This window comes from Mastigoproctus giganteus, chromosome 12 (genome assembly GCF_048544385.1).
Source record: "Mastigoproctus giganteus isolate SK-2022 chromosome 12, ASM4854438v1, whole genome shotgun sequence".
Taxonomy (NCBI): domain Eukaryota; kingdom Metazoa; phylum Arthropoda; class Arachnida; order Uropygi; family Thelyphonidae; genus Mastigoproctus; species Mastigoproctus giganteus.
Window position 1 is genome coordinate 67,170,538 of NC_143586.1, and position 25,470 is coordinate 67,196,007.

General features: G+C 38.1%; 1 protein-coding gene across 1 annotated transcript in view; it reads right to left on the minus strand.

Moving 5' to 3' along the window:
- The window catches only part of LOC150077148 (uncharacterized), a 370,624-nt gene that overhangs the window by 96,687 nt on the left and 248,467 nt on the right, over positions 1-25,470 (minus strand). The window contains exons 15-16 of the mRNA XM_090385790.1: positions 23,123-23,324; positions 17,923-18,132 (exon numbers count right to left, since the gene is read on the minus strand). Of these exons, the coding sequence (XP_090241916.1) occupies positions 17,923-18,132; positions 23,123-23,324 (412 nt within the window). The remainder of the gene's footprint in view (positions 1-17,922; positions 18,133-23,122; positions 23,325-25,470) is intronic.

Sequence of the window (25,470 nt, forward strand, 5' to 3'; positions counted from 1 at the left end):
ATCGATAGGACACCATGGACCTTCCTTGCAACCTGTTTACAATGCTCAGAGAATTTCATGTCTGACCATATCGTAATACCCAAGTCCCTTTCCTCCAGTACTGGGTTTAGTCGAACTCCACCAAGTGAATAAGTTATTTTGGGATTAATGTTTCCCAGGTGTAATACTTTAGACTTGGTTGGATTAAAGCATAGCTGCCATTTTTCTGACCGTTCCTGAAGTCTATCTAGGTCTCTCTGAAGATGCTCAGCTTGACAGTGATCATTAACCACTCTACCAATTTTAACATCATCTGCAAATTTAGACATCACACCCTCTATCCCTTCATCAATGTCGTTTATGAAAATTAAAAATAGTGGTCCTAATACTGCTCCTTGGGGAACCCCACTTCCTACATCAACCCAATCCGAGGAATAGCCATTTATCACAACCCTCTGCCTTCTGCCCTGAAGCCATCCTGCTATCCATCTAAGGATTTTCCCAGTGATTCCAACCTGTTCCAGCTTATAAAGCAACCGCTCATGTGGGACTGAGTCAAAAGCTTTGCTGAAATCTAAATAAACAACGATGAAATTATTCCTTAAATCCAGCTCATGAGTGACCCTTTTAAAATAGCAAACCAGATTTGTTAAACATGATTTTCCCTTTACAAAACCATGCTGAGTATCCATGAGAATTTCAATTCTATCCAAATGATGCTGAATTCCATCCTTGATCATTGCCTCCATGATTTTCCCTACCACTGTAGTCGGACTAACAGGTCGATAATTTCCCACTTCAATCTTAGAACCACCCTTATGTATGGGAGATACATTGGCACTTTTCCAATCCAACAAAATCTCCCCAGAGTCTAGTGATGCTTGCATAATTAGCCTCAATGGTTCAATGCACTCACTTGCCACCTCCCTTAAGATTATAGGGTATATTCCATCAACTCCAGGAGCTTAGAGGCCTGTAGGCTTGAAAGTTTTTTCATTTAATAATCTTGCGAAATTTCAATATCATTAATTACATATTTTTCAACTTCGCTCCCACAATTTCCCATTGCCACAAAAGGTTTTTCATCTGTAAATATTGATGCAAAATAACTGTTGAGTTCATCTGCAACGGCAGCTGGAGTATTTAATACTATCCCCTTTCCCTTACGCAAAAGTCCAATCTGGTTTGTCCTGCTCTTCTTAGCATTTATATATGTAAAGAATTCCTTGTCCCCGCTCTTTGCTCTGTTTGCTAGCGATTTCTCATAAATTGCCTTTGCCTGTCGAACCTTTTCTGTGGCTCTATTACAGATCATCTTGTAGCTGTTGTTGTTGTTAAGGCGCCTCCGTAGCCAGGTGAAAAGGAGCAGCAGGGCGTAGTACACGCTTCTTGATTAGACCGGGGTTCGAGCCTGTTACCACCAAATACGGAGTATACGGAAAGGTCAGGGAATGACCACCGCATATCTTGGAGCAATATGGCCTTAGTTGCTAATGCTCCCAAAAAAAAAAAAAAAACTTGTAGCTGTTATACGCTTCAGTACTTTTTACTGCTCTGTAACTTTTCCATGCCACCTTTTTCTGCTCAAGTAATGTGGCAACTTCACTATTCATCCAACTTGGAACCCTCCTCGTGGAGTATTTTTTTAATGGTAAATACGCATTCAAGGCGTCTGTGATTAATGTTTTAAAAGCATACAACAGTTCAATTGTATTCATTCTCTATGCAATATCTACCCAGTTAATAGAGGCCACGTAGCACCTTAAGGCATCGTAATTTCCTTTTCTGAAATTATAACTCATTCCTTTGCCTTTTACTACTGCGACCCCTCTCTCTCTTCATCATCCACCATAGAACACTTCCTGCTACTAGTTCCTCTTTTTTTTTGGTATTTGTTGGCACATAGGCTTCTGTGGCTATAATGCACCTCCCAAGGTTTTTAGCAGTACTTTGATCCAAGCCCGGGGCAGGAATCGAACCCGCGACCTTTGGGTTACCAGGCAGGCACTTTACCCACCCGGCTAGCCCGGTCGGCACTGGTTCCTCTACTGTCAGCCCTATTATGTCATCTGATTCATGGATGATGATGTCTAGGATATTCTTTTCTCTAGTACTTTCCCTGACATGTTGACAAATAACAGTCATCTAGTTGATTTAAAAATTTTGTTCCCCATGTTAAGTTTCCTTCCCATTTACTCCAATCAATTAAAGGCATTGAAATCACACATAATTATTGAAATCACACATAATAAGACACTGAAGCTTACTTGCCCGTTCTATTTGTATGTAGAGGCTTTCGTCATAATCTTCACAATCACCTGGTCTGTAGATTACTTCTACTCACATTATACCTTTGTTTCTAACTATCTCACACCATACAGATTCTATACTAGCACGTGAAACGTCTGAATCCGGGAAAGCTATCGTTGCACTCAGGATGCTTCTGATAAGAAGCATTATCCCACTACCACCCCTTCTATCTACCCTATCCTTCCTAAATACATTATACAAGCTGTAATGAAACTCATCATCCCCTATTTCCGGGTGGCACCGCATTTCCGTAAACCCTATTATGTCCGCATTACTTGTTTTAACCAGCAGTTCGAATTCACTTATTTTATTGACGACGCTTCTAACATTAGTATATAAACAATTAAGAGTTACTGTTCTTGTGTACTGAACAACCCTAACACAACCCTTGAAGTTTTTTAGGCTCTCTTCCCTGGCATTAGCTACCCGCTCACTTGAAACATTTCTGCCCCCAGAACATCTAGATAATATGTCCAGTTGGGGTAACAGATAAGAACTCTTGAGGAATGTGCAAGAGTTACTTTGACCAATATTATCAGATAAACACGTGTCAGTATTACCCACATCCCCCCCTAACTAGCAGTTTCCCTGAACCTTTAAGGTAACCTCATAATACTGGCAAAAACTTTTGCACCACCTTTGTTTAAGTGTATCCTGTCTCTACAAAACAAATTCCTTCTATCTACAAGTGTGGGACAATCGAATAGAAATTTCCCACATAAAGCCTTGCAGAGTCCTTCATGTCTTGAGTTAATCCACAAGGCTTTTAACATATAATCCCTCCTATCATGTCTGGGCAGAATTGCAGACACATAAACATTGTGGCCTAGCTCGCAGCATTTCCTCAGCATGGTCCTGTATTTTTCCAATAAATCTTCAGATCGTGTATGTTTAATGTCATTAGACCCCACATGAATAATAATATTCTCTTTACCCCCCTTAAAATCTGACAATCTGTTAGTGACATCATTAATAGTTGCTCCCGGCAGACATATCCTGGTTCTACTCCACCTATCCTTATTAAAAAAATATTCCCCGTTTCCCTGACAATAGAGTCCCCTAATAAAACAAAGTCCTTTTGAACCAGAGTAGTTTGCACTTGGTTTTTCTGTTTTGAGGCCCGAATCAGGAGTGCATCACTTGGTAGACTGCTGGAATTTTGAGTCCCTGATGAGCTCCCAGATGCATTATCCTCGAGGGCAAGCACCCATTTTTTCAGTGCCACAAATTGTTCCATCAGTGCACCAAATTGTAATTTAAGATCGGTGCACTCCTTACATCGATCACAAAGAAAAGAATCCCCAAGTGAGTTATGATTAGTCACCAGGTCAACCTTGGAAAACATTCCACAGGTTCCGTAACAGATTAAATCATGACTCACCCGTAAATCGCCATCGGCTATTTCCATGTGAGTCACGATACCCTGTGACGTGTTTAAGGCAGATCTCGTAATTACCATTATAAAATTAGCTAAATATCAATGAAAATTAACTTTAAAAAATTATACCTATAATATTATAAAAATCAAACTGTTACAGGAAAAAATATAACAAAATAGACTGCAAGTGGAAATGGACATTGTTGAGATTAGAATTGAGACCACGTATATTTGTGAAATGAATTAGGAAGTGTTTGGGAGGTTTAGATCTCTTCACAGATAAGCTTGCTCTATTAGTGTGACAATTCATGGTGTATTCAATAGTAAGAAAAAGTGGGTGGGACATGCTGTATGAAGTAATGAAATTTTTGGATACGGCGTACACATGGTAAGAATATACCCAGATCCTTGACATAACGTAGCCTCGACAATGCCCCCCCCCCGCACACACACTACTTGGACTCCCTCCAGTCACTATCTGGCAGAGTAGAGGTAGCAAGATTATGCACTAGTTGATCCAGAAGCCTCCTAGAGAGTTACCAATAGGTTTGGTCCGGTGTACTAACTAGCGGCCGGCCTGCGAACACCGTTTTAGAGCTGTACCCTCGAAATGTAAGGAATATTGGATCTTGCCACGATGTTCATCATAACCTCAAAAGTCATCAATCATACTGCATGATGGAAGAGATGGGGAAGGGTTGACTGGAACTTAGCTCTAGAGACTAAACATGGGTTCCACCACTTCAAGCCTCCAATAAGCAAAGTGGTGGTATTGCACCGGTTGATGAGAGTCATCTACCACCTAGTACTGCCTGGTAACATAGAGGGGCAGCATTCCTCCATGTGGTGTGGGCGCCACACCTCGACCCCTGCTTACGTTGGTTCACACCTGGGTTGTCACCCACCATGTACTTGTGCATGGAGGTTATACCCAGGATTACTAACAGTCCCACCATCGTGAAGGTGCAAGCAGAGGATTTGGCTGTCACAGACCGTCCGGACTTCGCCGGAATTGGGTCCACTTACTTGAGTGTCACCCAAATATCAGTTCCATCAGCGTTTTAGACTCCCAGGTAGCAAGTACAGTTTGTCCGGCATATCTGAGAGAATGTCTGTGACAACCTCAAGGACCAATCTGCTGCACGTCTTTTCTACAGATATTTCCATGGACACTGTTCTGCTGAATTGGCTTCTATAATTCCTGCTCTCTCTCTCTTTCAAAACAGTCCAAACACGTGCAGCCACCAGCCAACATCCATTTACTGTCCAATTTCAAACTCACAGAACCAACTTTTCATCTTCCTCCTCTTCTTTCATCTTCATCCCATTTATGGACTAATTCAATGGAAAGGTTCGGTGAAACAAGTAGTTGCTCTTGATATCTAAAAGGTTTTCAATCGTGTTTAACATAAACGTCTTCTAAACAAACTTTCATCTTATGGTTTGCCATCTGTTTTTTGTAATTGGTTATCCAATTTTCTCTCTGATCGCTCACTGAGGGTGATGGTAGATGGCTCTCTGTCTTCTAACTTCTCCACTAATTCCAGTGTCCCCCAAGGTTCAGTTCTTTCTCCCACTTTTCCTCTTGTATATTAATGACCTTCTTCCACTGACTGGAAATCCTATCCATAGTTGTGTCGATGACAGCACATTGCATTCCACTTTCCATTTTGAGACAATCCTTTGAGACAATAATCCAACAATATACTAAATAAATCAAATATTTAAAAGCAATAATCAACAGTAATCCAATCCACTTAACTGAGGAGCCCTGACGAAGCGTGTCCGCGCAACTCGAATGACCTTATCGAGGGTTTACTGTAATACATTGATTTCTGTATGCATTGGCATTACAGCAAGTACTGAACAAAATCTAACCTCTCCTTAGGCATTGCTGACTGTTGCTGTCAGCAGTAACTAACAAGAAATAGCCTTATTTCAGACTAAGGATCTCTGATCTCTGCCCTTAACCTTTTTTGCAGACTTATAATGCCAAATCCTGCAAGTGTTGCTGCTGTAATAAGCATTTAAAGTGAAAAGTTTTCTGACAGAAATCCAAATTACTGGTGGCCTCAACCAATACTCACCTCAGTCGCCCTACTTATTCTCTTTATGATTCCTTTTGCTTCAAAGGTGGTACTTGTGCATATGGCTGCTCTGAATATGTCTTGTGAGAGACTTCTCTTTAGGAATCTCACTGCCTTAAAATCTCTGCACTCATTCTATAAAATTTATCTCTTACCTCTATCATTCTCTCAACTCTACTAATCATTCACAACTTTTTGATTTCCTCTCCTTGAAACTAGACTTTCTCTAATCTAACATTCCTAACAGTGGTGTAATTTTTCTTGACAATATAACATTCATAATTACAGTTTGGTTTAGTTTTCTAGTTGCTAATGATCTTTCTGTAGTTACTAATGAAAATGTTCATTAACCTACTGGAATACCAGACTATTTTACCACCAACACTCTTGATCTTTTTCTCACCAAATGCAAAAGTATACAGTCAATGTTAGTGATCCTCTTGGCACCTCAGTAGACAACTTTATGATAATCTCTTCTCCAACAAAGCCTCTTTCTTATGACCATTTTCAGTAATGACTGTTGTTTAGCATTACAAGAATGTAAAATGTGATGATCTGCATAATTTATATTTCTTTTTTCCTTGGTTGGATTACTGTTTTAAATCTTCCAATCCAAATGTTTTCTCAGATTGTCAGAGAAATGATTCTTATGGGGATGAATTTCTTTATTCCACAATCCATTCTAAAATCTCATCATTTATGTAAATCATGGTTTTCAGTAAATATGCTAAGACTGTTTGAGACACAAATGTAGCATATGAAAATGGGCTTGTACCTAACCTAATGCTTGTAAAAGATTTATTAGTCAATCCAATCTTGATATTGATGGCTAAGAGTAGAAAACTTGCTTCTTGTCCAAATAGTAGTCAAGTCTGGTTTCTTGCCAAAGCATTTGGTTGAAACTTTGTCCATCTGTACTCCCATCACTGTTATAACTGCATGGTTCTATGCATCCTTGGCTAAAGATAAAGCCAACTTACTAGCATCTTACTTTTCTTCTAACTCTTGTAAAAATGATCTTGGTAAATCCCTTCCTACCATACCAAATACACTTCACTCAAAGCTCCGAGTGGTCTTCTGAAGAATGTTAAAATTCTTGATGCCAAGAAAGTTTTGGGTCCTGATAGCATTTCCCTCTTGTTCGAAAAAACCTATGCTCGTGCACGTGGTCAAAGTTTTGGCCTAAATGGTTATCAAATGAACTAATGAGACTCGTTACAGAGAAGAAAAATGCATGAGATGCATATAAATTATCAGGCGACACAGAAGCCTATGGCAGATATAAGCTAGTCTGTAATCAAGTCACAAAGGAGTTTAGGCAGGCGAAGGCAGATTACGAGAAATCTTTGGTAAACGATGCTGAGAAAAACAGTAAGGATTTCTTTACTTATATAAACTTTAAAAGGAAGAGGATGAATCTGATTGGCCCACTTCATATATTGATGGTTCAACTGTTAATGATCCTGCTCAGATAGCAAACAAACTGAATGAGTATTTTTCATCTACATTCACACATGAGGAGTTACTAAGGTTTGAAAATACCAGAAGGTTATCAAATTGTAGCAGGTTGCTTAACTGAGAGCAATTTTGCAATAACTGAGAGCAAAGTGGAGGAGAAATTGTTCAAGTTAAACATAAGAAAGGCACCCGGGGTGGATGGGATCTATCCAGTTATATTAAAGGAGGTGGCAGAGAAAGTAACCAAAACCCTTAGCCATAATTATGAGAGCATCCTTGGACTCAGGGGAGGTCCCCACAGATTGGAGATGTGCAAATGTATCTCCAATTCACAAAGGGGGATCGAAGGGTGACACGAGTAATTACAGACCAGATCACCTCGCAAGTGCCTAGTCTCCAGACACTGCAATTTGCAGAACTTAAGCCTATCTTCGTAACAACAATACTTTGTTCCACTCACTAATCTCGTTGCCTTTCTCTGTACTCATTCTAGTAGCGCAACATCATTTCCTAAAATGAAGCCTCCTGACCTGTATGCAGTACTCAAGGTGTGGCCTGACCATTGCCTTATACAAGGGGATAATCATCTCTTTATCCCTGCTAGGAAAATTCCTATGTATCATTGACTAGATCCCATGATCTACTATTTCAGCCTGTCTGCACTGCTCAGAAAACTTCATATCTAACTGCACAATTACCCCTGGGTCTTTTTCATTCTCCACTACCTTGAGTATAGTACCATAAAGTTGGTATGAATTTCTTGGGTTACTGCTACCCATATGCAGTACTTTGCATTTGTCAATGTTGAACTTCAGTTGCCACCTCTCAGCCCATCTGCTTGACTTTTCTAGATCCTGTTGCAGTAGCGTACTGTCCTTACTGTCATTAACAATCCTACCAGTCTTCGTATCGTCTGCAAACTTGGACACTAAGCCTGATATACCTTCAAAAATATCATTAATAAATACACAAAACAACAATGGGCCTCACACCAAACCCTGGGAGACTCCACTAATAACATTAGTCCAAGTAGAGCAGTGTACATTTATTACTAATCTCTGCCATCTCCCACTTAACCATCCTTTTATCCACTGCAGCAATTTGCCCTTAATGCCATATCGCTCCAATTTGTACAGCAGTCTTCCAGGTACAACAGTATCAAAAGCTTTTCCCAAGTATATGATATCAAAATTATTTTTTGCATCCAGTTCCTTTGTGACTACATCGTAGTATCGAATCAAATTGGATACTACGATGTTTGTTAAGGGGAAGTCTTGTCTGACCAAGACTTCCCCTTAACAAACCCATGCTGTGTCTGAATTATTACTGCAGTCTTGTCTAGGTGATCCTGCTTCACTTCTTTAACCAGTGACTCCATTATTTTCCCCGGAACAGAAGTTAAAATAACAGATCTATAATTATTTGCGTCACCCTTTGAACCCCCTTTGTGAATTGGAAAAACATTTGCACATCTCCAGTCCATGGGGAGCTCCCCTGAATCTAAGGATGCTCTAATAATTATGAATAAGAGCATTGTTTTATTAGCAACTAAGGCTCCGGGATATGCAGTGGTCATTCCCTGACCTTTCTGCATCCTCCGTATTTGGTGGTGATGGGCTCGAACCCCAGTCTAATCAAGAAGCATATGCTACGCACTGCTGCTCCTTCCCATCTGGCTACGGAGGCACCTATGCCTTTTTTTACAGATATTTCCATGAACATTGGTCTTCTGAAATGAAGAACATATATAGTTCTTCATTTCAGAAGTAATTACAGACCTGTTAGTTTACCTTCTGCTCCGGGAAAAATAATGGAGCTACTGGTTAAAGAAGCACTGCAGGATTATCTTGACAAGACAGCAGTTATAGTTCAGACACAGCATGGGTTTGTTAAGTGGAAGTGTTATCTGACCAATTTGACTGAATACTATGATGTGGTCACAAAGGAACTGGATGCAAAAAATAAATTTGATATCATATACTTGGATTTTAGGAAAGCTTTTGATACTGTTGCACATGGAAGACTACTGTACAAGTTGGAACACTATGGCATTAAGAGCAAGTTGTAACAATAGATAAAAGGATGGCTGAGTGGGAGAAGACAGAGAATGGTAATCAATGCTCTTCATGGACTAATGTTATTTGTGGAGTTCACCAGGGTTCGGTACTGGGCTCGTTGTTTTCTGTATTTATCGATGATACTGATGAAGGCATATCAGGCTTAATGTCCAAGACAATACGAAGATTGGTAGGGTTGTTAATGACAGTAAGGACAGTACACTACTGCAACAGGATCTGGAAAAGTCGAGCAGATGGGCTGAGAGGTGGCAACTGAAGTTCAACATTGAGAAATGCAAAGTACTGCATATGGGTAGCAGTAACCCCAGAGTAACATAGCAACTGTGCGGTACTACGCTCAGGGTAGTGGAGAATGAAAAAGACCCGGGGGCAATTGTGCAGTCAGATATGAAGTTTTCTGACAGTGCAGACAGGCTGCAAGAGTAGATCACGGGGTCTAGTCGATGATACATAGGAATTTTCCTAGCAGGGATAAGGAGGTGATTGTTACCCCATTGTATAAAGCAATGCTAAGGCCACACCTTGAGTACTGAATACAGGTCTGGAGACCTCATTTTAGAAAATGATGTTTGGCTACTAGAATGAGAACAGAGAAAGGCAATGAGATTAGTGAGTGGAACAAAGAGTTATTGCTATGAAGATAGGCTTAAGTTCTGAAGATTGCAGTGTCTGGAGACTAGGCACCTGCAAGGTAGTCTGATTGAGGTGTATAAGGAATTGAATGGTTTGAGCAAGCTCAGTGCTGTGGGATTTGTCCTCTTTCTCAGATTCTGCACCTGAGGGGGCATAAAGTCAAATTGAGGAAAGATGGTTGTAGAACAGATGTGCAGAAATTTGCCTTTAGCCAGCAGGTGGTTGATTAGTGGAATAAACTTCCATCTGTCATGGAAATTGACAGCTTAAATAAATTCAAGGCCGAGCTAAACAAACTTTTGGAGTGAATGGATGGGGGAATCGGGAAGATTTTTTTTTTTTTTTTTTTTTTTGGCTGATGCTACATAAGCTTGCTTTCTTGCATCATATGTCTGTACTAATGCTAATATCCATCAATTAGCCAATATCTATCCACAGTTCAACTCTGGGATCTTTGAACAATGCTCTAGTTTCCAAACTTTTCCTCAATCATCACTTATCATTTCTGTTGCTGTTGTGTGGAATAAATTTCTTATATATTTTCTCTATAATAATCAAAATAATTTCAAGTCCAACATCAACACACACCTTCTGGATACTTGTTAATGTGGGACTATAACTTAAATTTCGCAGCTGTATTCACCTGCAAAGAGGTTTTTCAGGATGGGAATATCTGAAGTACAGCAAGTTATACCTGGGAGCTAAATGATTTTATGATAACAGAAGAAAGTGGAAAAAGTGGAAGAGTTAAAGCTGAAAGTAAATAAGGCACCTGAGCTGATGGTATGTATTCAATTATATTAAAAGCAGCAGCAAAATGAGGTAAGCAAACATATGAGAGCATTCTTAGATTTTGGGGGGAGATCCCATGGATGGGAAATATGAAACCTTTGATTCACAAAGGGAGATCAAAGGATGAAATGAGTAATTGCTGACCTGACCTCTATCCAGGGAAAATAATGGAGCTACTGGTTAAAGAAGTAATGCAGGACCATCTAAACAGGAATGCAGTCATATGACTGTCATAGCATGGATCTGTTAAGGAGCAATCTTGTCTGATTTTCACTGGATACTATGATACAGTAAAAAGGGAACTGGATGCAGAAAAATAATCTTGACACAATATACTTAGACTTCAGAAAAGCTTTTGATATTGTTCCACATGAAAGACAGCTGCACAAATTGAAACAGTGCAGCATCAAGGGGACAAATTACTGCTATGGAGAAAGTGATGATGGAGGGAGAGAAGACAGAGTAGTTATCAATGACACTGCCCCTATTGGACTAATGTTGTTAGTGGAATGCCCCAGTGTTGGGTGCTGAGTCCATTGTTATTTTTATATTTGTTAATGATATTGATGAAGGCATATCTGGCTCAGTGTGTAAGTTTTTAGATGATGCACAGGTTGACTGGATGGTGAATAAGAGCAATCAGGGTATGCTACTACAACATCTGAAAAAATTAGGTAGATATGCTAAGAAGTGGCAATTAACTTTGGTAAAAGGGTACCCTGATAAGGGTTCTACTAATTGCAGTGTTTTCAAACTAGGCACCTCTGAAGAAACCTAATTGAAGCATTTAAGACCTTAAATGGATTGAATAAATGTGAATGGTATCCTAACTCTTGCTTATATAATACACATAAGGGGACAAATTTACATTTGATAAGGATGATTGTAGGAGTGATGTGTAAAAATTTACTTTTAGCCAGAGCGTGACTAATTGTTGGAACAAATTTCCGTCTGGTGTTGTGAAGGTGGATAGTCTGAATAAATTTAAAGAAGAATTAGACAAATCATTTTTATTTTTTTGGCTGATGCTATTATTAGCTTGCTTACTTTTGGCATTTGCCACTACTAATACTAATTCACACACAGTAATTACAAGTGATAGAAGGAAGTAAGCTTATATAGCATCAGCCAAAAAAGGAAAAAATAAAATAAACCCACCACTTACCATATCACCTACCTTGATCATAATCTGTCTAGTTCTTCCAAACTTTATTCACACTACCCATTTCCAAACATCATATGATAGTTTGTTCCAAAAATAATTCATCTGGCTGAAAGAAAACTTTTGCACATCTATCCTGCAACATCCTTCATCACCTAACTCAAGTCAACCTTTTCTGGACTGGCTGTGTGGAACTAACCATGTAGTATAGCATTGTTTGGTTTGGTTTTGGTTTTTTTTTTTTTTTTTTAGGAGCATTAGCAACTAAGGCCATATTGCTCCGGGGATATGCGGTGGTCATTCCCTGACCTTTACGCATCCTCCGTATTTGGTATAGCAGTGTATTATCAGATACTGCTGAAATGGTCATTGTGAATTAGCATGGTGAGTTTTGTGCCAATAGGACAAAATGCTTTTGCACAACTGGTTCTTAAGTGTGTTTCTGTTGAGTGTGTCTTGCAATTTTTGTAGCCGAGTAAGACTGTGCAGGGTAAGAAAAAGTGACTTTACATCAAATTTTGTCAAAAACTTGGGGAAACTGCTTCAGAGATTTAACAAAATGCTAAAACAAGTGTTTGGTGATGATATCACGGCTATAATATAACTTTTCAATGGTATTTGTGTTTCCAAGACAACCAAATTTCGGCTGATGATTCTGGACATTTAGGTCATTCATTGTCATGTCAGACTGATGAAAATGTTGAAATAGTGCATCAAATCAAGGATAGCCAGCAATATAATTAAAGATATTTGTGATATTCTAGAGCTATCATACGGTATATTTCAACGTATTTCAGTGAAAAATTGTTGCAAAAAAAAAATTGCTGCAATAAAAAAAAACTCGCTTTCTTTGTATAGGGACCTGCATGCACAGGCTGGAAATGACAGAAACTTCATATGCAAGGTCATAATAGATGATGAAATCTAGGTTTATGATTATGACCCAGAAACAAAGCAACAATCCTTCCAGTAGAAAAGTCCATCCCCATGTCCTGATATACCTGTATAACCCTATGGATTTTTTCTTCTTTGCCACAAGTCTCATTAGTTCATCTGACATCCATTCAGTTCTAAGCCTTGAATAGTATTTCTTGGTTGGTATGAAAAGCCTAGTAGCTTCTTCGATTACTTCCCTGAGTGCTCCCCATTTAGAATTCGCTGTTGGTAACAAATCAGTTGGTCCCACTGCATAGAATTCAAGAACTGTCTGAGACCACTGTAGTCACCCTTACGAAAGCAAAAGCTCTTCCCTTTACCCTTGACAGTAGTTAAGTCTTAAAGTAAATCCTGAAATCTCACATCAGTATATTGTGATTATTGCACTCAGTGGGTCTTTTATCTGCAGATTCTTAATGCATAGCAAATTACTGCTGATAATCAGATCAAGAAAATTGTTTCCCCTTGTTGTCTGTCTAACAGCTGTAGAAAAGTCACACAATAAATCCACAAAAGTTTAGTTAGTGTGTGAGTGACAAACCGATAAGTTCCCATCAATATCTGGAAAGTTAAAACTGCCCAGCATAAGACATTCTGATTTACTGGCCCACTCTATTTCTTTGTACAGTTGGTCACTGTACTCATCAGTCATTAGGCCTATAAGCACACTCCTCTAATTTTTGTTTTCCCCCTGCTTACATCAAACCAAACTGAGTCGACATTGCACTGCCCATCCGTTTTGACTGGATGCACTGCCTTAGATTTAATATGCTTCTTAACTATGAGCATAACTCCTCTCCCCTCCTGTCCTTTCTGCATAGAGACTCCATTTTGGCCATATTCATTCTCAGTCTGTGGTTATTTAACCCCATGTTTTTTCATCTGATACTAAGGATTAATTGACAAGCTATATGGCATCTGAATATTTTCTACCTAGGGTTTTCCTGGGTGATTTCAATTCTTTTTTTTTGTGATGATATGGGCTATTTGTGAATAGCCCATATCATCCCAATTAGCCAGCTTGCTGCTTGGCCTTTAATATTCGGAATGAGATGTTTGTTTTCACCACCAATTTCCCTTTTTCGTGCCACCTCTTTCAGACTATGCTGGTTATATCATGCTAATCTGGACTGACTTGATTATTCAAATTTCTATAAAATTACCCCATGATTGTGTCCCCATCTCTAAAATCATGTCTGATGAAACTGATACTGAGAGTTCTGGCTCTCTCTCCTTGATTTGCCCCTGACCTGGGCCAGAAGAGTTGACCTTTCCCAACTGGACCTCAATAGGGACTTCCCTCACAGGAAGTCCAGCCTTGCATCCAAGAAGAGGGGCTCAGAATAGTCCTCCCTCCCAGGTGTCACTAAATGATGGCATTCAGTCTGAGCTGCCACAGAGTTCCTTCTTCATTGGGATTTTGCCTGGTTCAATTTTTCTGGTTCTGACCAGGACTGAGATATTTTGGGTGATTCCATTCTTGATACGCAATTTATATTCTGAGGTCCCAGCTGGAGAACGTCATGCCCCTGGCCACGAGCCAGGTTACTGCTGCTGCCTGTACATACATTATCAAGTCTTAGTTCCTTATGGAAATGGTCCTCCTCGACTTTCACATAGACAACGAGAAGCTTTGGGCCAAGATGGAGGTCCGGGCCCCACTGCAAGATCAGTGCATCAACCAAATGCCACAGCATTCCAACTTTTTTTTGCTGAAGTGCTGAGAAAATAACCACCTATTGATGACATTGCTCTCCCTACGCCTAAACCAGAGGCCAATCTGGTTATTCTCCAAGCCATTAATGATAGCGACCTCCTTCCTTAGCAGTGAAGCAAAAGATTATCTCTGTACTTAAACCATTACTAAAGTCAATTAAGATCAAGGCCCTGATTAAAATCAAGAACAATGGGGTTATCATTAGAGATGCCTCCAAGTTGGACTATCCATGTCCAATGACTAACCATTCCACTCTGAATGATTCCTGCTTCCAGAATGCCAGGCTCTGTGCTGAAAGGGCAAAGGGCAGGCTGTGACCCCCTACCTTATAATATATGGCACTTTTCTGGTCCATCATCTTGGATGAACGGCTTCACACAGAGATCAAGTTTGAAGGCATAACCACAGCTGCTTTTGTGGATGATTTGGTCATTCTTGTTTTGGGTGATCCTGGGGCCACCCTTCAGTGCAAGCCCAACAGTGTCCTGGCTCAGTGAACTCTATCCCATCGACTTAACATTTCCTCTGATAAATCCAAAGTCATTCAGATAAAAAGACCACTCCTTCAAAGAAGACCACTTATCCACATTTATAGACAGTGACTTCAGCACGTGACAGGATGGAAATACCTTGGACTCACTACTGACCCAAAACTCAACTTCAGTGCCTCATATTTCCAACATCAGGATAAAAGTAAAAAAATATATTGGCCTACTTTCTTGTGTGACAAGATCCAGCTGGGTTCTCAAAGGAAGGTCCCTTGCCATTCTCTACTTGAGTGTGTGCTCATTCAGATATTTTGCTATGGGGCTGGTGTTTGGTTTAAGAGAGCGATGAATGTCTGTAACCACACCCAACTTGAAACCATCTAGAGGCTGATTCTTCTTGCTATTAGCAGGGCAGTGTCTACTTCAGCCCTCCAGGCTATCACTGGTGCTTTGCCAATCGAGCTGGAGGTGGTCAATTGCAGACTCAGATATTGCATCTGCAAGGGAATTCCTGCACAAGTCTTTTGATTTTTTCATTCATCTGACTAATGATCTGCATTGAAAGAAACAGATCATCTTCAAGAAGCTGTGTACCATTTGGTAGGAGAGGTGGATGACCTCTGATAAAGGACTGGTCACCAAGAAGTTCATCCCTGACTTGAATACTATTAGATTGAAGTTGCGGTCCTGACTGGCTCACTCAATGGGAACTTCACTCTCCGGACCTCACAGATGACCACACCTGCATGTGTGGTGAGGTGGACTATGTCCATGTTCTTTACTTGTGTCCTAATTATCATCGATTCCGATGTATTCTGCTGACTAAGCTTAGTAACCTTTGCAAAGACGATGAAGTGCACTAGTTCCTTGAAGTTCACTTGACCTTCAAATGCCTCTCTGACTTAGCTCAGGCTTCCTTTACCTGAAGATGGTAACTTCTCCATTTTTCTACTGCAGACCCCAGTTGTAAAACCCTGATGTCGAGGAATAGAATGGACACTACTATGGGTGAGGCTAACCCGCATGGGGTACGATTCTGCATTCTTTGTTCTTCCCCTGTGGGTGTGCTGCCCTGGTGCAGGGCAGCCTTCACTCCTCTCCCATCTTCTTCCTCTTCCACAGGGGAACACCTCCTTTCTCCATTCCCTCTTTCTCTTTACCTGCATTCTACAACACTGAACGGAGGATATCACCAAATGATGATGGACGGAGTGCAAACTCCAACCCTCCGAGTTGCACCCTGGGACACAGGGTTCGATCCGGGCTCATATATTGGGACTCACATATAGAACTGATATAACTGGACTTGATCCTGAAACAGACTGAAATAACCTTTGAGAAGACGAAACATAAGTCGACAAAGTGGACTGGAAACCCGAACATCACAACTGAACTGAATAGCAGCGATTGCTGCCACATGCCCTTTTGGCGACCTGTGCTGGGTTCTAGCCAGCACACTTTCATTCCCTTCCCTGGTGCATGGGGGGAAGGCAACAGTGCTCCTGTCCCCTCCTCTCCCCACCACCCCTATTTCTTCTCCTGGTGGGGCAAGGGCATGACCCACTGTTCTGCCTTGGGGTCACCTTCTCTATCATCCCCATAGTTCTGTCTTTCCCTCCAGTCTCCCTCCCTACTCTGCCTATATCGCCGGCAAACATCCCACACAATGAAAAATTTTTTTTAAGTGTCCAAATTCTCACAGCATACACGAACCTCTTTCAGCCTAACTAGATTCTAGCATCCATCAGCCCCCCCTTTTTATTTTATTATAGGCCATAGCCACTGAAATCTCAAGAAACGAGGTGGCAGGGCCTGACAGAGTAAATAATTTCTCAATACTGGGTGCCTGGTCTGCCTCCATGGAAGACCCACCAAATGTGGGCAACGTTGGGCTCCAGCAGGGGGGGGGGGTCTAGCAGCTAAATGGCCAGAAGAACAATGATGCACAATACTACACTCATACAATATCCATGCACTTTTAAATCTCTGGCCTTCCCAGCGAACTGGTACACCTACAATGAAAGCAACACAGAGATGGAGGGGAACCCCTGGTGCCATTTGACACTAAATACAGTTTAACCTGCATTCTACTGCACCCCTCTTTTATATCCCACTTACTCATTTCTTGAAATTTTATTTTTTTTTTTAACGGAGTTCCATCAGGAAGCTCAGAGGTCAATGCCCTTTAGCCTGGCTCACCTCCATGCAGTGAAGGATGGGCAAGAGGGGATCTTGGTTTTCGAATGGCCCTATGGCCAAGCAGCCAGGGGGAACAATACACCAACACACCCTTTCACTAACTCATACAAACACTCTAACACACACACTGGCATTTACAGAGACTGCACCTACAACACAAAAGACATATGTAGAGTTGGGGGAGACCATCAGAACCAACAGACCCAATATACAATGTCTTTTCTGTGCACATTGTACTCACCTGTATTCAAATTCTGCATCCCTTATGTCTGAGTGACAATATGTTTCGGATATCTCTACAATGTCTGTATTTGATGATGACTTAATCAATACTTCAACTTCATCAAATTTATTTACAATGTTCCTAACATTAGTCTACATACAAGTACGCTAATGCTAGGTATACATACGATGCACCTGTTCTTACTCTTAGTTACCCTGACACAGTCTATGTATTTATTTGTTTCATGATGAGTTCCAATACATTTTGTGCTTGTGTGTGTGTGTGGGGGGGGGGAAACTAAGTGAAATGAAAGTTTATAAGTTTCCCATTAATTCTTTCTCATCAATTTCTCATCAATTTCCATACTTTTAATACTTGAAAAAACTTTTTTGTTCAAATGAAATCTAACTTAATTTTTTTTCCTTACAAATTATAGCGTTAAATATGTAAAAAAAAAAAAAAAAAAAACCTTAAGAAATTACCTATATATTCTAACAGAAGCATCACCAAAGCCTATAGCAAGAAGTCCCAATCGTGGTAAAATTTTATCTTCTTGATAAAAACTTTCTTTTTCACTTGTGTTATTAAAACAATCTGGATCTTCCCAACATCCACTTGGACACCATGCAATGTCATGAACATCTCCGTGATCCAGAGCAACAGCAAGAGCCAGAGAAGGTGGTATTGCCATACTAAAATGTAAAGAAAAAATTACAAATAGCTTGTATAGCTAAAGCTAATTTTAAATATTTGTAAAATTAAACTATATATATCAGTAATAAAATATAAAATTCATTATTGACATAAATTTTTAAAATTATAAATTACTGGGAAATGACTGCATTTCCTCTGTGATTAAAAGTCGGAATGAAAATTTATTAAAATACTGATTTGTGATCAAAGCTTGGATAATCTTTTGAGATTTTCAGAATAAGATTTCAGAATTATTAATTTTTGTTAGGAAGCACCATACGATTCAAGAAATAAGGTGCTCAGAGAAAACCAATTCTAAATAATCTTTTCCCTAAACTGAAAAGGATAGCTCTTTGGCAAAGGGAGGAGGAGCAGAAATGAAAAAACAGTTGTAGTTAACTGTTGTATATTTGTTCAACTTCTAAATAATGTAAGAAGCAGTGCTGGCCTGGCAAATTTTGCCCTCATCATTCCAAACAATTTTAGCCCCATATGGGTCACTTATCATGTCTTAGCCAATGAACCAAATTTGCTGTTGGCCCCAACATTGATCACTGCATGGGCCAGTCTGCCTTTGGTGAGAAGATTTCAACCATGACACATAATTCTATTCCATTTCTATGCACTTCTATCTAGTTCATAGGGAAAAAAAGAAAAGAAAAAAGAAAACAAAACTGATTTAAAAAAAAGGGGACGAAGTGCTATCCATCCACAGATAAAATACTACTGATTTATAATAATGGCTGTCAAAAATGCCATTTTCATTCAGGCATTGCTATTTTGCTTCTCCCTTTTGCTATTTGCTCAGATCAGTCCATACAAATATGGTAAAAACTGGAATATAGCTATTATGAATCACTATTTAGAACCAGTTTATGATTTTCAGTATATAAGCTTATTTAATGAAATAGTGGAAATTAATAACAAATAGCAAACTAAAATTTAATATTTACCTGCAATATTTAATAAGCATCTCTTGCCTGTTTCTCTTCTCAGTCTCTATTGTTTATTCTTTGTTTGTAACTGAATTTCACCAACTTCCATGTATACGATGAATTTCACCAACCTCGGGAATGGAGCAGCATTTAAACCAATCCTCAAAGAGAGATATTGCTATCCATGCTCTCTGGTTCAATCGGAAATGCACGGGTAGAATGCCCTTAAATTCATGAGGAATTCCAGAATGGTAAGCAAGCAATGGTTTTAACCTGTAATCTCCTGCTGCATTAGCCCCAAGCAAGAGCATGGCCCTATCTTTTGAAGCCTTGAAACCTGGCATTGTCTTTTCCTCTTTGGCAATGTGTGTTCGATCCGGAATTTTTTTCCAATACAGACCAGTCTCGTCAATATTAAAAATTTGCTCGCTGAATGATGAAGCCGCCTTCATTAATAATTTTTTCCAACACAACACAAAATTTCTCTCCAGCTGCAGAAGCAGCACTGGTGACTTCACTGGATACTTTAATGTTGTGGAAACCAGCACAATGCTTGAACCCATTAAACCACCCGTTGCTTGCCACGAACTTGGCTTGGGGTTTGCTGTACTTATCATTAATATCTTCATAAATACTTGTTGTTTTTGCTTGAATGCCCACTGGACTCAGGGGCACTTGCTTCTGAATCTGATTTTCCATCCATATTATTAACAGCTGTTCCATCTTCAATATAGCACCTGAACGCTGTTTTATGATCAGGTGATCTGTTGATCTTAAGTGAGTTGGTCCTTTGACATGTTCTTTTGTACGCATACTGTCCTTTAAAATAGTATTTACTGTTGAAGCAGCGAGACCTAATTCCCTTGCAATAGATGACAGACTTTGTCCTGCTTTGTACTTAATAATTTTCATCTTCATTTCTAAACCAATTTTCTTTAGTTTCCTGGCACTACCACCACTTGCACTTTCCTTTGCTCACTTTCCCTTCATCATTGTAAGATGTAAATAGGAATCAAGAGAAGTTTCTGAAAATTTGTTTTTTATATGATTGAAGATTTTAGTGAAGGGGAACTCATTTCATCATAATACCATAAAGTAAAGACCCAAGAATTCCAGTTATTGGGATTATTGCAAATGCAATAAGATTGAGTTTACTACCTATTTATAACAGATTATGCTAACAGAAAAGCCCAAAAAACAGAAAGTTAAAATTGTTTTTATTGTTTTATGTCATGACCTCCAGAAACGTGCTTTAGAAAAATATCACAAAGGCATTCAAAATTGATTCTTATAACAGAACATATAATAATGACGAAAGTCTAGTGCAATTTCGATTATAAAAATGACCTTTAAGAGAGATAAATAGCTTAGTAATATAGTGAAATTTTCAACTTCCAAGGACTTGGAACGAATTACAAAAAAAACAAAACAAAACAAAAAAAACAATATGTTATTGGGTTCACATTACGATACTTTCACAATACCTCTATTTATCCCTACAGATGCAAAATATGTTTCTTTTTTTTTTTTTTTGAAAAGTAAGACAAAATGTAAGATGGATATATGAGATTGAAAACACTACTACTAGAATATCTTTACAAGAGCTCCAAAATGCAATGGAAAATAGAAATGTGCTTGTCCAGAGAGACAACAGGAACTGAAACTGACTTGATGGGACACAGCAATAGACACCATTATCTTATCGGTCCTCTTCATGTAATGTATGATGACAGGTGGTTAACACCAGTGCTAGTGTTTAGTCCTGACTTTTAAACACTTGTGGACAATGATTTGAGAGTCATACTTGTGGTTCTTGATAGGGCCACATGCACAGCTTTACCACTGTACATAAATTCTTTCTTCTTTTATAATAGTATCTGTTAGGTTCTGAAAAAATTCACAAAATTGATATTGAAAAATATCTATTTCTTTATCTTCAAACAATACCGAAAAGTACTAAAGACACTGTTTTTTTTTTTTTTTTCAAAAAACTTGCTCACTGAAATAGTGCAACCGGATGATGAATTAGTAGTCCAATTCATCATCCAATATTATTATATTTAAATTAAACTATATTTATAATTTTATTTAAATATAATTATATTCACTTAATGCTTCCAAAAACTTTGTTGGCAAAATGCTATCTATGAATTCTGTTTAGCAGGCTTTTGACAGCCATAAGGAAAATGCTTTGGTATTAGGAAATTCATAATAGACAGTCATCTAGCCACCAAACCAAGTCCACACAATTTGCAAATTTCCACATAAAGTCATACAGCTTCCAAATGAGTGTATTAATATTTGAAGTCACAGCACTTTAGCGGATTGCATTGGCACACAAATCATCCTGATGGCTCAATGGTGTAAAATGGCACTAATGCTTTTTTTTTTTTTTTAGTGTATGTATAAAACATTTAGACATCCTCATGAATGTTGTGGCATACTACTAATCATATATTATCCATCAACCTGTTTTGATGTTAGTGATGTATTCTCTCTACACTTGCCTCACACTGTTTTTTTATAATTATTTCTGGGGAGGCCAGTGTTTTTGTTCACATTTCTAGATTTTATTGGCAACATTGCCAGTCAGAAAAGTTTTCATTTTGTAGGTTTATTTATTTTCATTAAAAATAATAAGTTTGATTTTTATAAACTTAAGTTTCTTTATTAAACTTTATTACTTTCTACATACAGAGAAGAGTATCATCCTTGGGTTGTATCATATGCACTGTGTGGGAAATGAAAAACCAACAGAATAAACTTTCCTTTACTGACAGGTTTAAAGCACATAACTGTTCTGTTTCCTGCAAAGATCAATTAAGCTTGGTCTTAGGTCCAAAATGCCATTACCATTATTCAAAAACCATTATCAACAGTTCAGCCTAAGTTGATAATATCTTTTTAAATTGCAAAGCGTGCATTTAAAAATCTGAGCCGCTACCAAGACAGCTGTTACTAAGCTTATTGGCTTCTCATCAGCTGACAGGTAGCCTCTTTTAGTGAATCTATGCCAAATATTGTATGTGAAATTGACCTTAGTCTAATTGAACAGCCAAACAATGTATAGAAGAAAAACTTCCATTTAAAAACATAACTGTATGTGTGCAATCCCACAGTTAGTGGATATAAGACCCAGTTTGTCTAAATTGAACATAAGAGCAATCTCAATCAAAGAGGGAATAGAACATTCCACATGATTGGTATAAAGCAATTGGCTTAAACATTCTGTATTTAATTTCTTCATTTGCATCCCTCACAATTCTATATAAAGTTTACTTTTTTTTTATTGCAAACTGTTGACAGGTAGAAATTAGAAGAAATTCACAGAATTTTTTAAAAATTATGATTTTAACACAGTTTTACTCTTTTTCTACAAAAATAAAAAAAAAACAGAGAAAAACCTGTTATTTCAAAAAGACAGAGAAAAACCTGTTACAAATTATGTTATGATAGTAAGGTGAAGAAGAAGTCAAATTGAGTCATAAGAATGGATTCTATGCTGTAAATCTGGAGAGTTGGCAGCTATGCGTATGACTCTGAAACTTAGATCTTCACATAGAAAATGAGAAGGAAGTTAAAATTTTTGAAAGGAAAATTTTAAGAAAAATATATGGACCAATTCGTGGTTTGAATGGGACATTGAGAATAGATTAACTATGAAATGAATAAACTGATTAAATGAGAAATAAATTGAGAACTTTAAAAGTGCCCAAACAATAGCATGAGCTGGTCACATAGAAACAATAGATAATAAAAGAGTTACTAAAATGTTATGGTTATGAAAAACTATGGTTAATAGCCCCAGAGTAAAGCTAAGAATGAGGTGGCAGGATCATGAGCTGGAGGATTTTAGAGTAACTGAAGGTGAAAGGATGCAGAGATATAAAAATTGGGGACAAAATCATCGAACATGGCAGAACACAAAAGAAGAGAAGAGAAGACTAAAGAAAATCAGTTAAAGTTTCATCTCTCTCTCTCTCTCTCATACACGCCCCCACACATACACAAAAATAAATAAATAAGTATATATATATAAATAAATAAAACTTACGTGCTATTATCCAATTTTCCAACATTCCATAATTGTAAAAGGCATTTGCTGTCACTGATGTCTGTTAAAGAATCAAAATTATTTATATCATTACAAGAAGCCACAGCAATATACTGAGGGGAACTTTTACCCACTGGAGTAGGACACCAGGCACTCGCCCATACAGGACCACCCAAAAAAAATGTGTAGTGACTAGAATTTTCTATGGGGAATAAAACAAAAATACAGCTTTTAGTGGGAAAAAATATCAATGTAAAAAAATTAATTAATTAATTCTATTTAATACTTTAATAAATTTATTAATTTGCATAAATTTAAAAAACCACTAACATAATGAAAGTCTTAACTAGTCAATCACTTATACAGATTATGAAACAAGTAAAAGCCGCTACAAATCAGTTATTAAATATAAGAGTTATCAAAAATAATGCAAGACAATTGTTTAAATCATAAACCAATTCATTTCAAGTATTGAACATTGTTAAACTCCTCCAATACAGTCTCCCTCCTTTTCAATGACCAATGTTCAATTGATTGGAAGGCTCTGATGCACATCAGTGAGTGGCTTTTGCTAATTTCACTTATGATTCCCATTGCAAACCGAATTACACTGGAATTGATTGATAATATCTGCAGAGAAGTTCTTTTAATTTTGCAAAGAGATCACAGTAGTCTGGTGGGCTCATGTGTGGACTGTATGGTGAGCGAGAGATAGGGCACTGACTCTCTTTAAAAATTACAGCTGTGAATTACAGGCTCCGAAAAAGCGATGTGTTTGCTTTTTATTTACCTAATTGTTATTTTATATTGTACTTTATACATAGTCTTATAGTTATAGTTATGCTGGTTATTTTTATTTTTAATTTAGATAAAGAGTTTTTGTAGATTACTAGTTAATATACGTAAAACCGTTATTTCGTTCAAATCTTGCAGCCATTGTTTTTGTATAGAGTACAGGTGACCCCCGGTTAACGCTGATAATGCGTTCCGGAAAAACAGAGCGCTAAGTGAATCCGCGCTAAGCGAGCGCTGTATTCCCATAAAGTAACATATGTATTTGAGTTGCGGTCGGTGCCATACGATATTTCCTAATCAATAATAAGCGGTAGTGAAAAGATGCACAAATGTCGGTCAAAATATTTAATATTCAAATATTTGTACATATAAAATATTCCGCATTACATACGTATATAATTATGTGGTAACTACTTACGTATCAAAATTAAACATAAAATTCCAATTAAAATCATGAATTGAATTGATATAAATTGATTTAATTTAATTGATGAATTTAATTATGAAAAATGTGTCGATTTTGGGTTGAACTTTGGCCCTCTTCCAAATAAACTAAAAGGGGTATTAATTTTAAATCCCCCGCAGTTTAATTACCACCCAACAATAAAGTCAACCGATCCTTCGCCGCTTTGAAACCTGTCATGTTTTTTCTTCTTTCAATATGAAACTTCTTTTAGGCATTCGTTTCCACACAAGTCCTGCTTCGTCTATGTTATAAACTTGTTGAGAAGTATAACACACAATACCCCTCTTCAATAATTTTAACAAGTTCTTTTTTGAAAGTTTCGGCTCTTTGATCTGCACTTGCGGCTTCTCCCTGGATTTTAAATCTATTCAACCAGCCCTTACTAGTTTTAAATGGTTCCAATTTTTTTTTTTTTTTTTTTTAGGTGAGTTTTCTTCAGATCATCATATAGGCTAATCTCTCTCTCTCTCTCTTTTTTATTATTTATAATATTTAACTTAACTGAATTCTGCATTGGATATTATCTTTAATAAAATTAGTTAGTCTTTTCATTTCAATCCTAATAGCCGGCCCTAGCCCTAGTTGCTTGCAGTGGAACGTCTATCTTTCCCGCTGCTAAAATTAATTCTTTATTTTTTTTTTTTTATAATTGTTCTTACAGTTAAACTTGCAAGTCCTAAATTTTGGCACACATGCGCTTGTCTTTGACCGGATCGATTCCTCTTCAAAACGTCTAATTTGATTTTCAAATTCAGTCTTTTTCCTTACATTTATATTCTTCGTATTGCACTCAGATGTTGCTTTTTCATTCTTATCGGCCATTATTAACTCTTCGAAAATGTAACTGCGTTGGTTGCATTAATTATGATACAATATTCAAGTAAACTGGCCGTTGTACTGAGTGATCACTAGACTTCGGATAAATGCATATAACGCAAATATTACAAGCAATATACGTGATCATTTATTAAAATGTTGATCTCCGAACTACATAACAAGTCCCTGTACTGCAATTAAATTAGCGTGCGAGAGAATTTCACTGAGCGTGGGAATATTTCTCAGGTCGGCGTGGGAAACGTTTTAACTG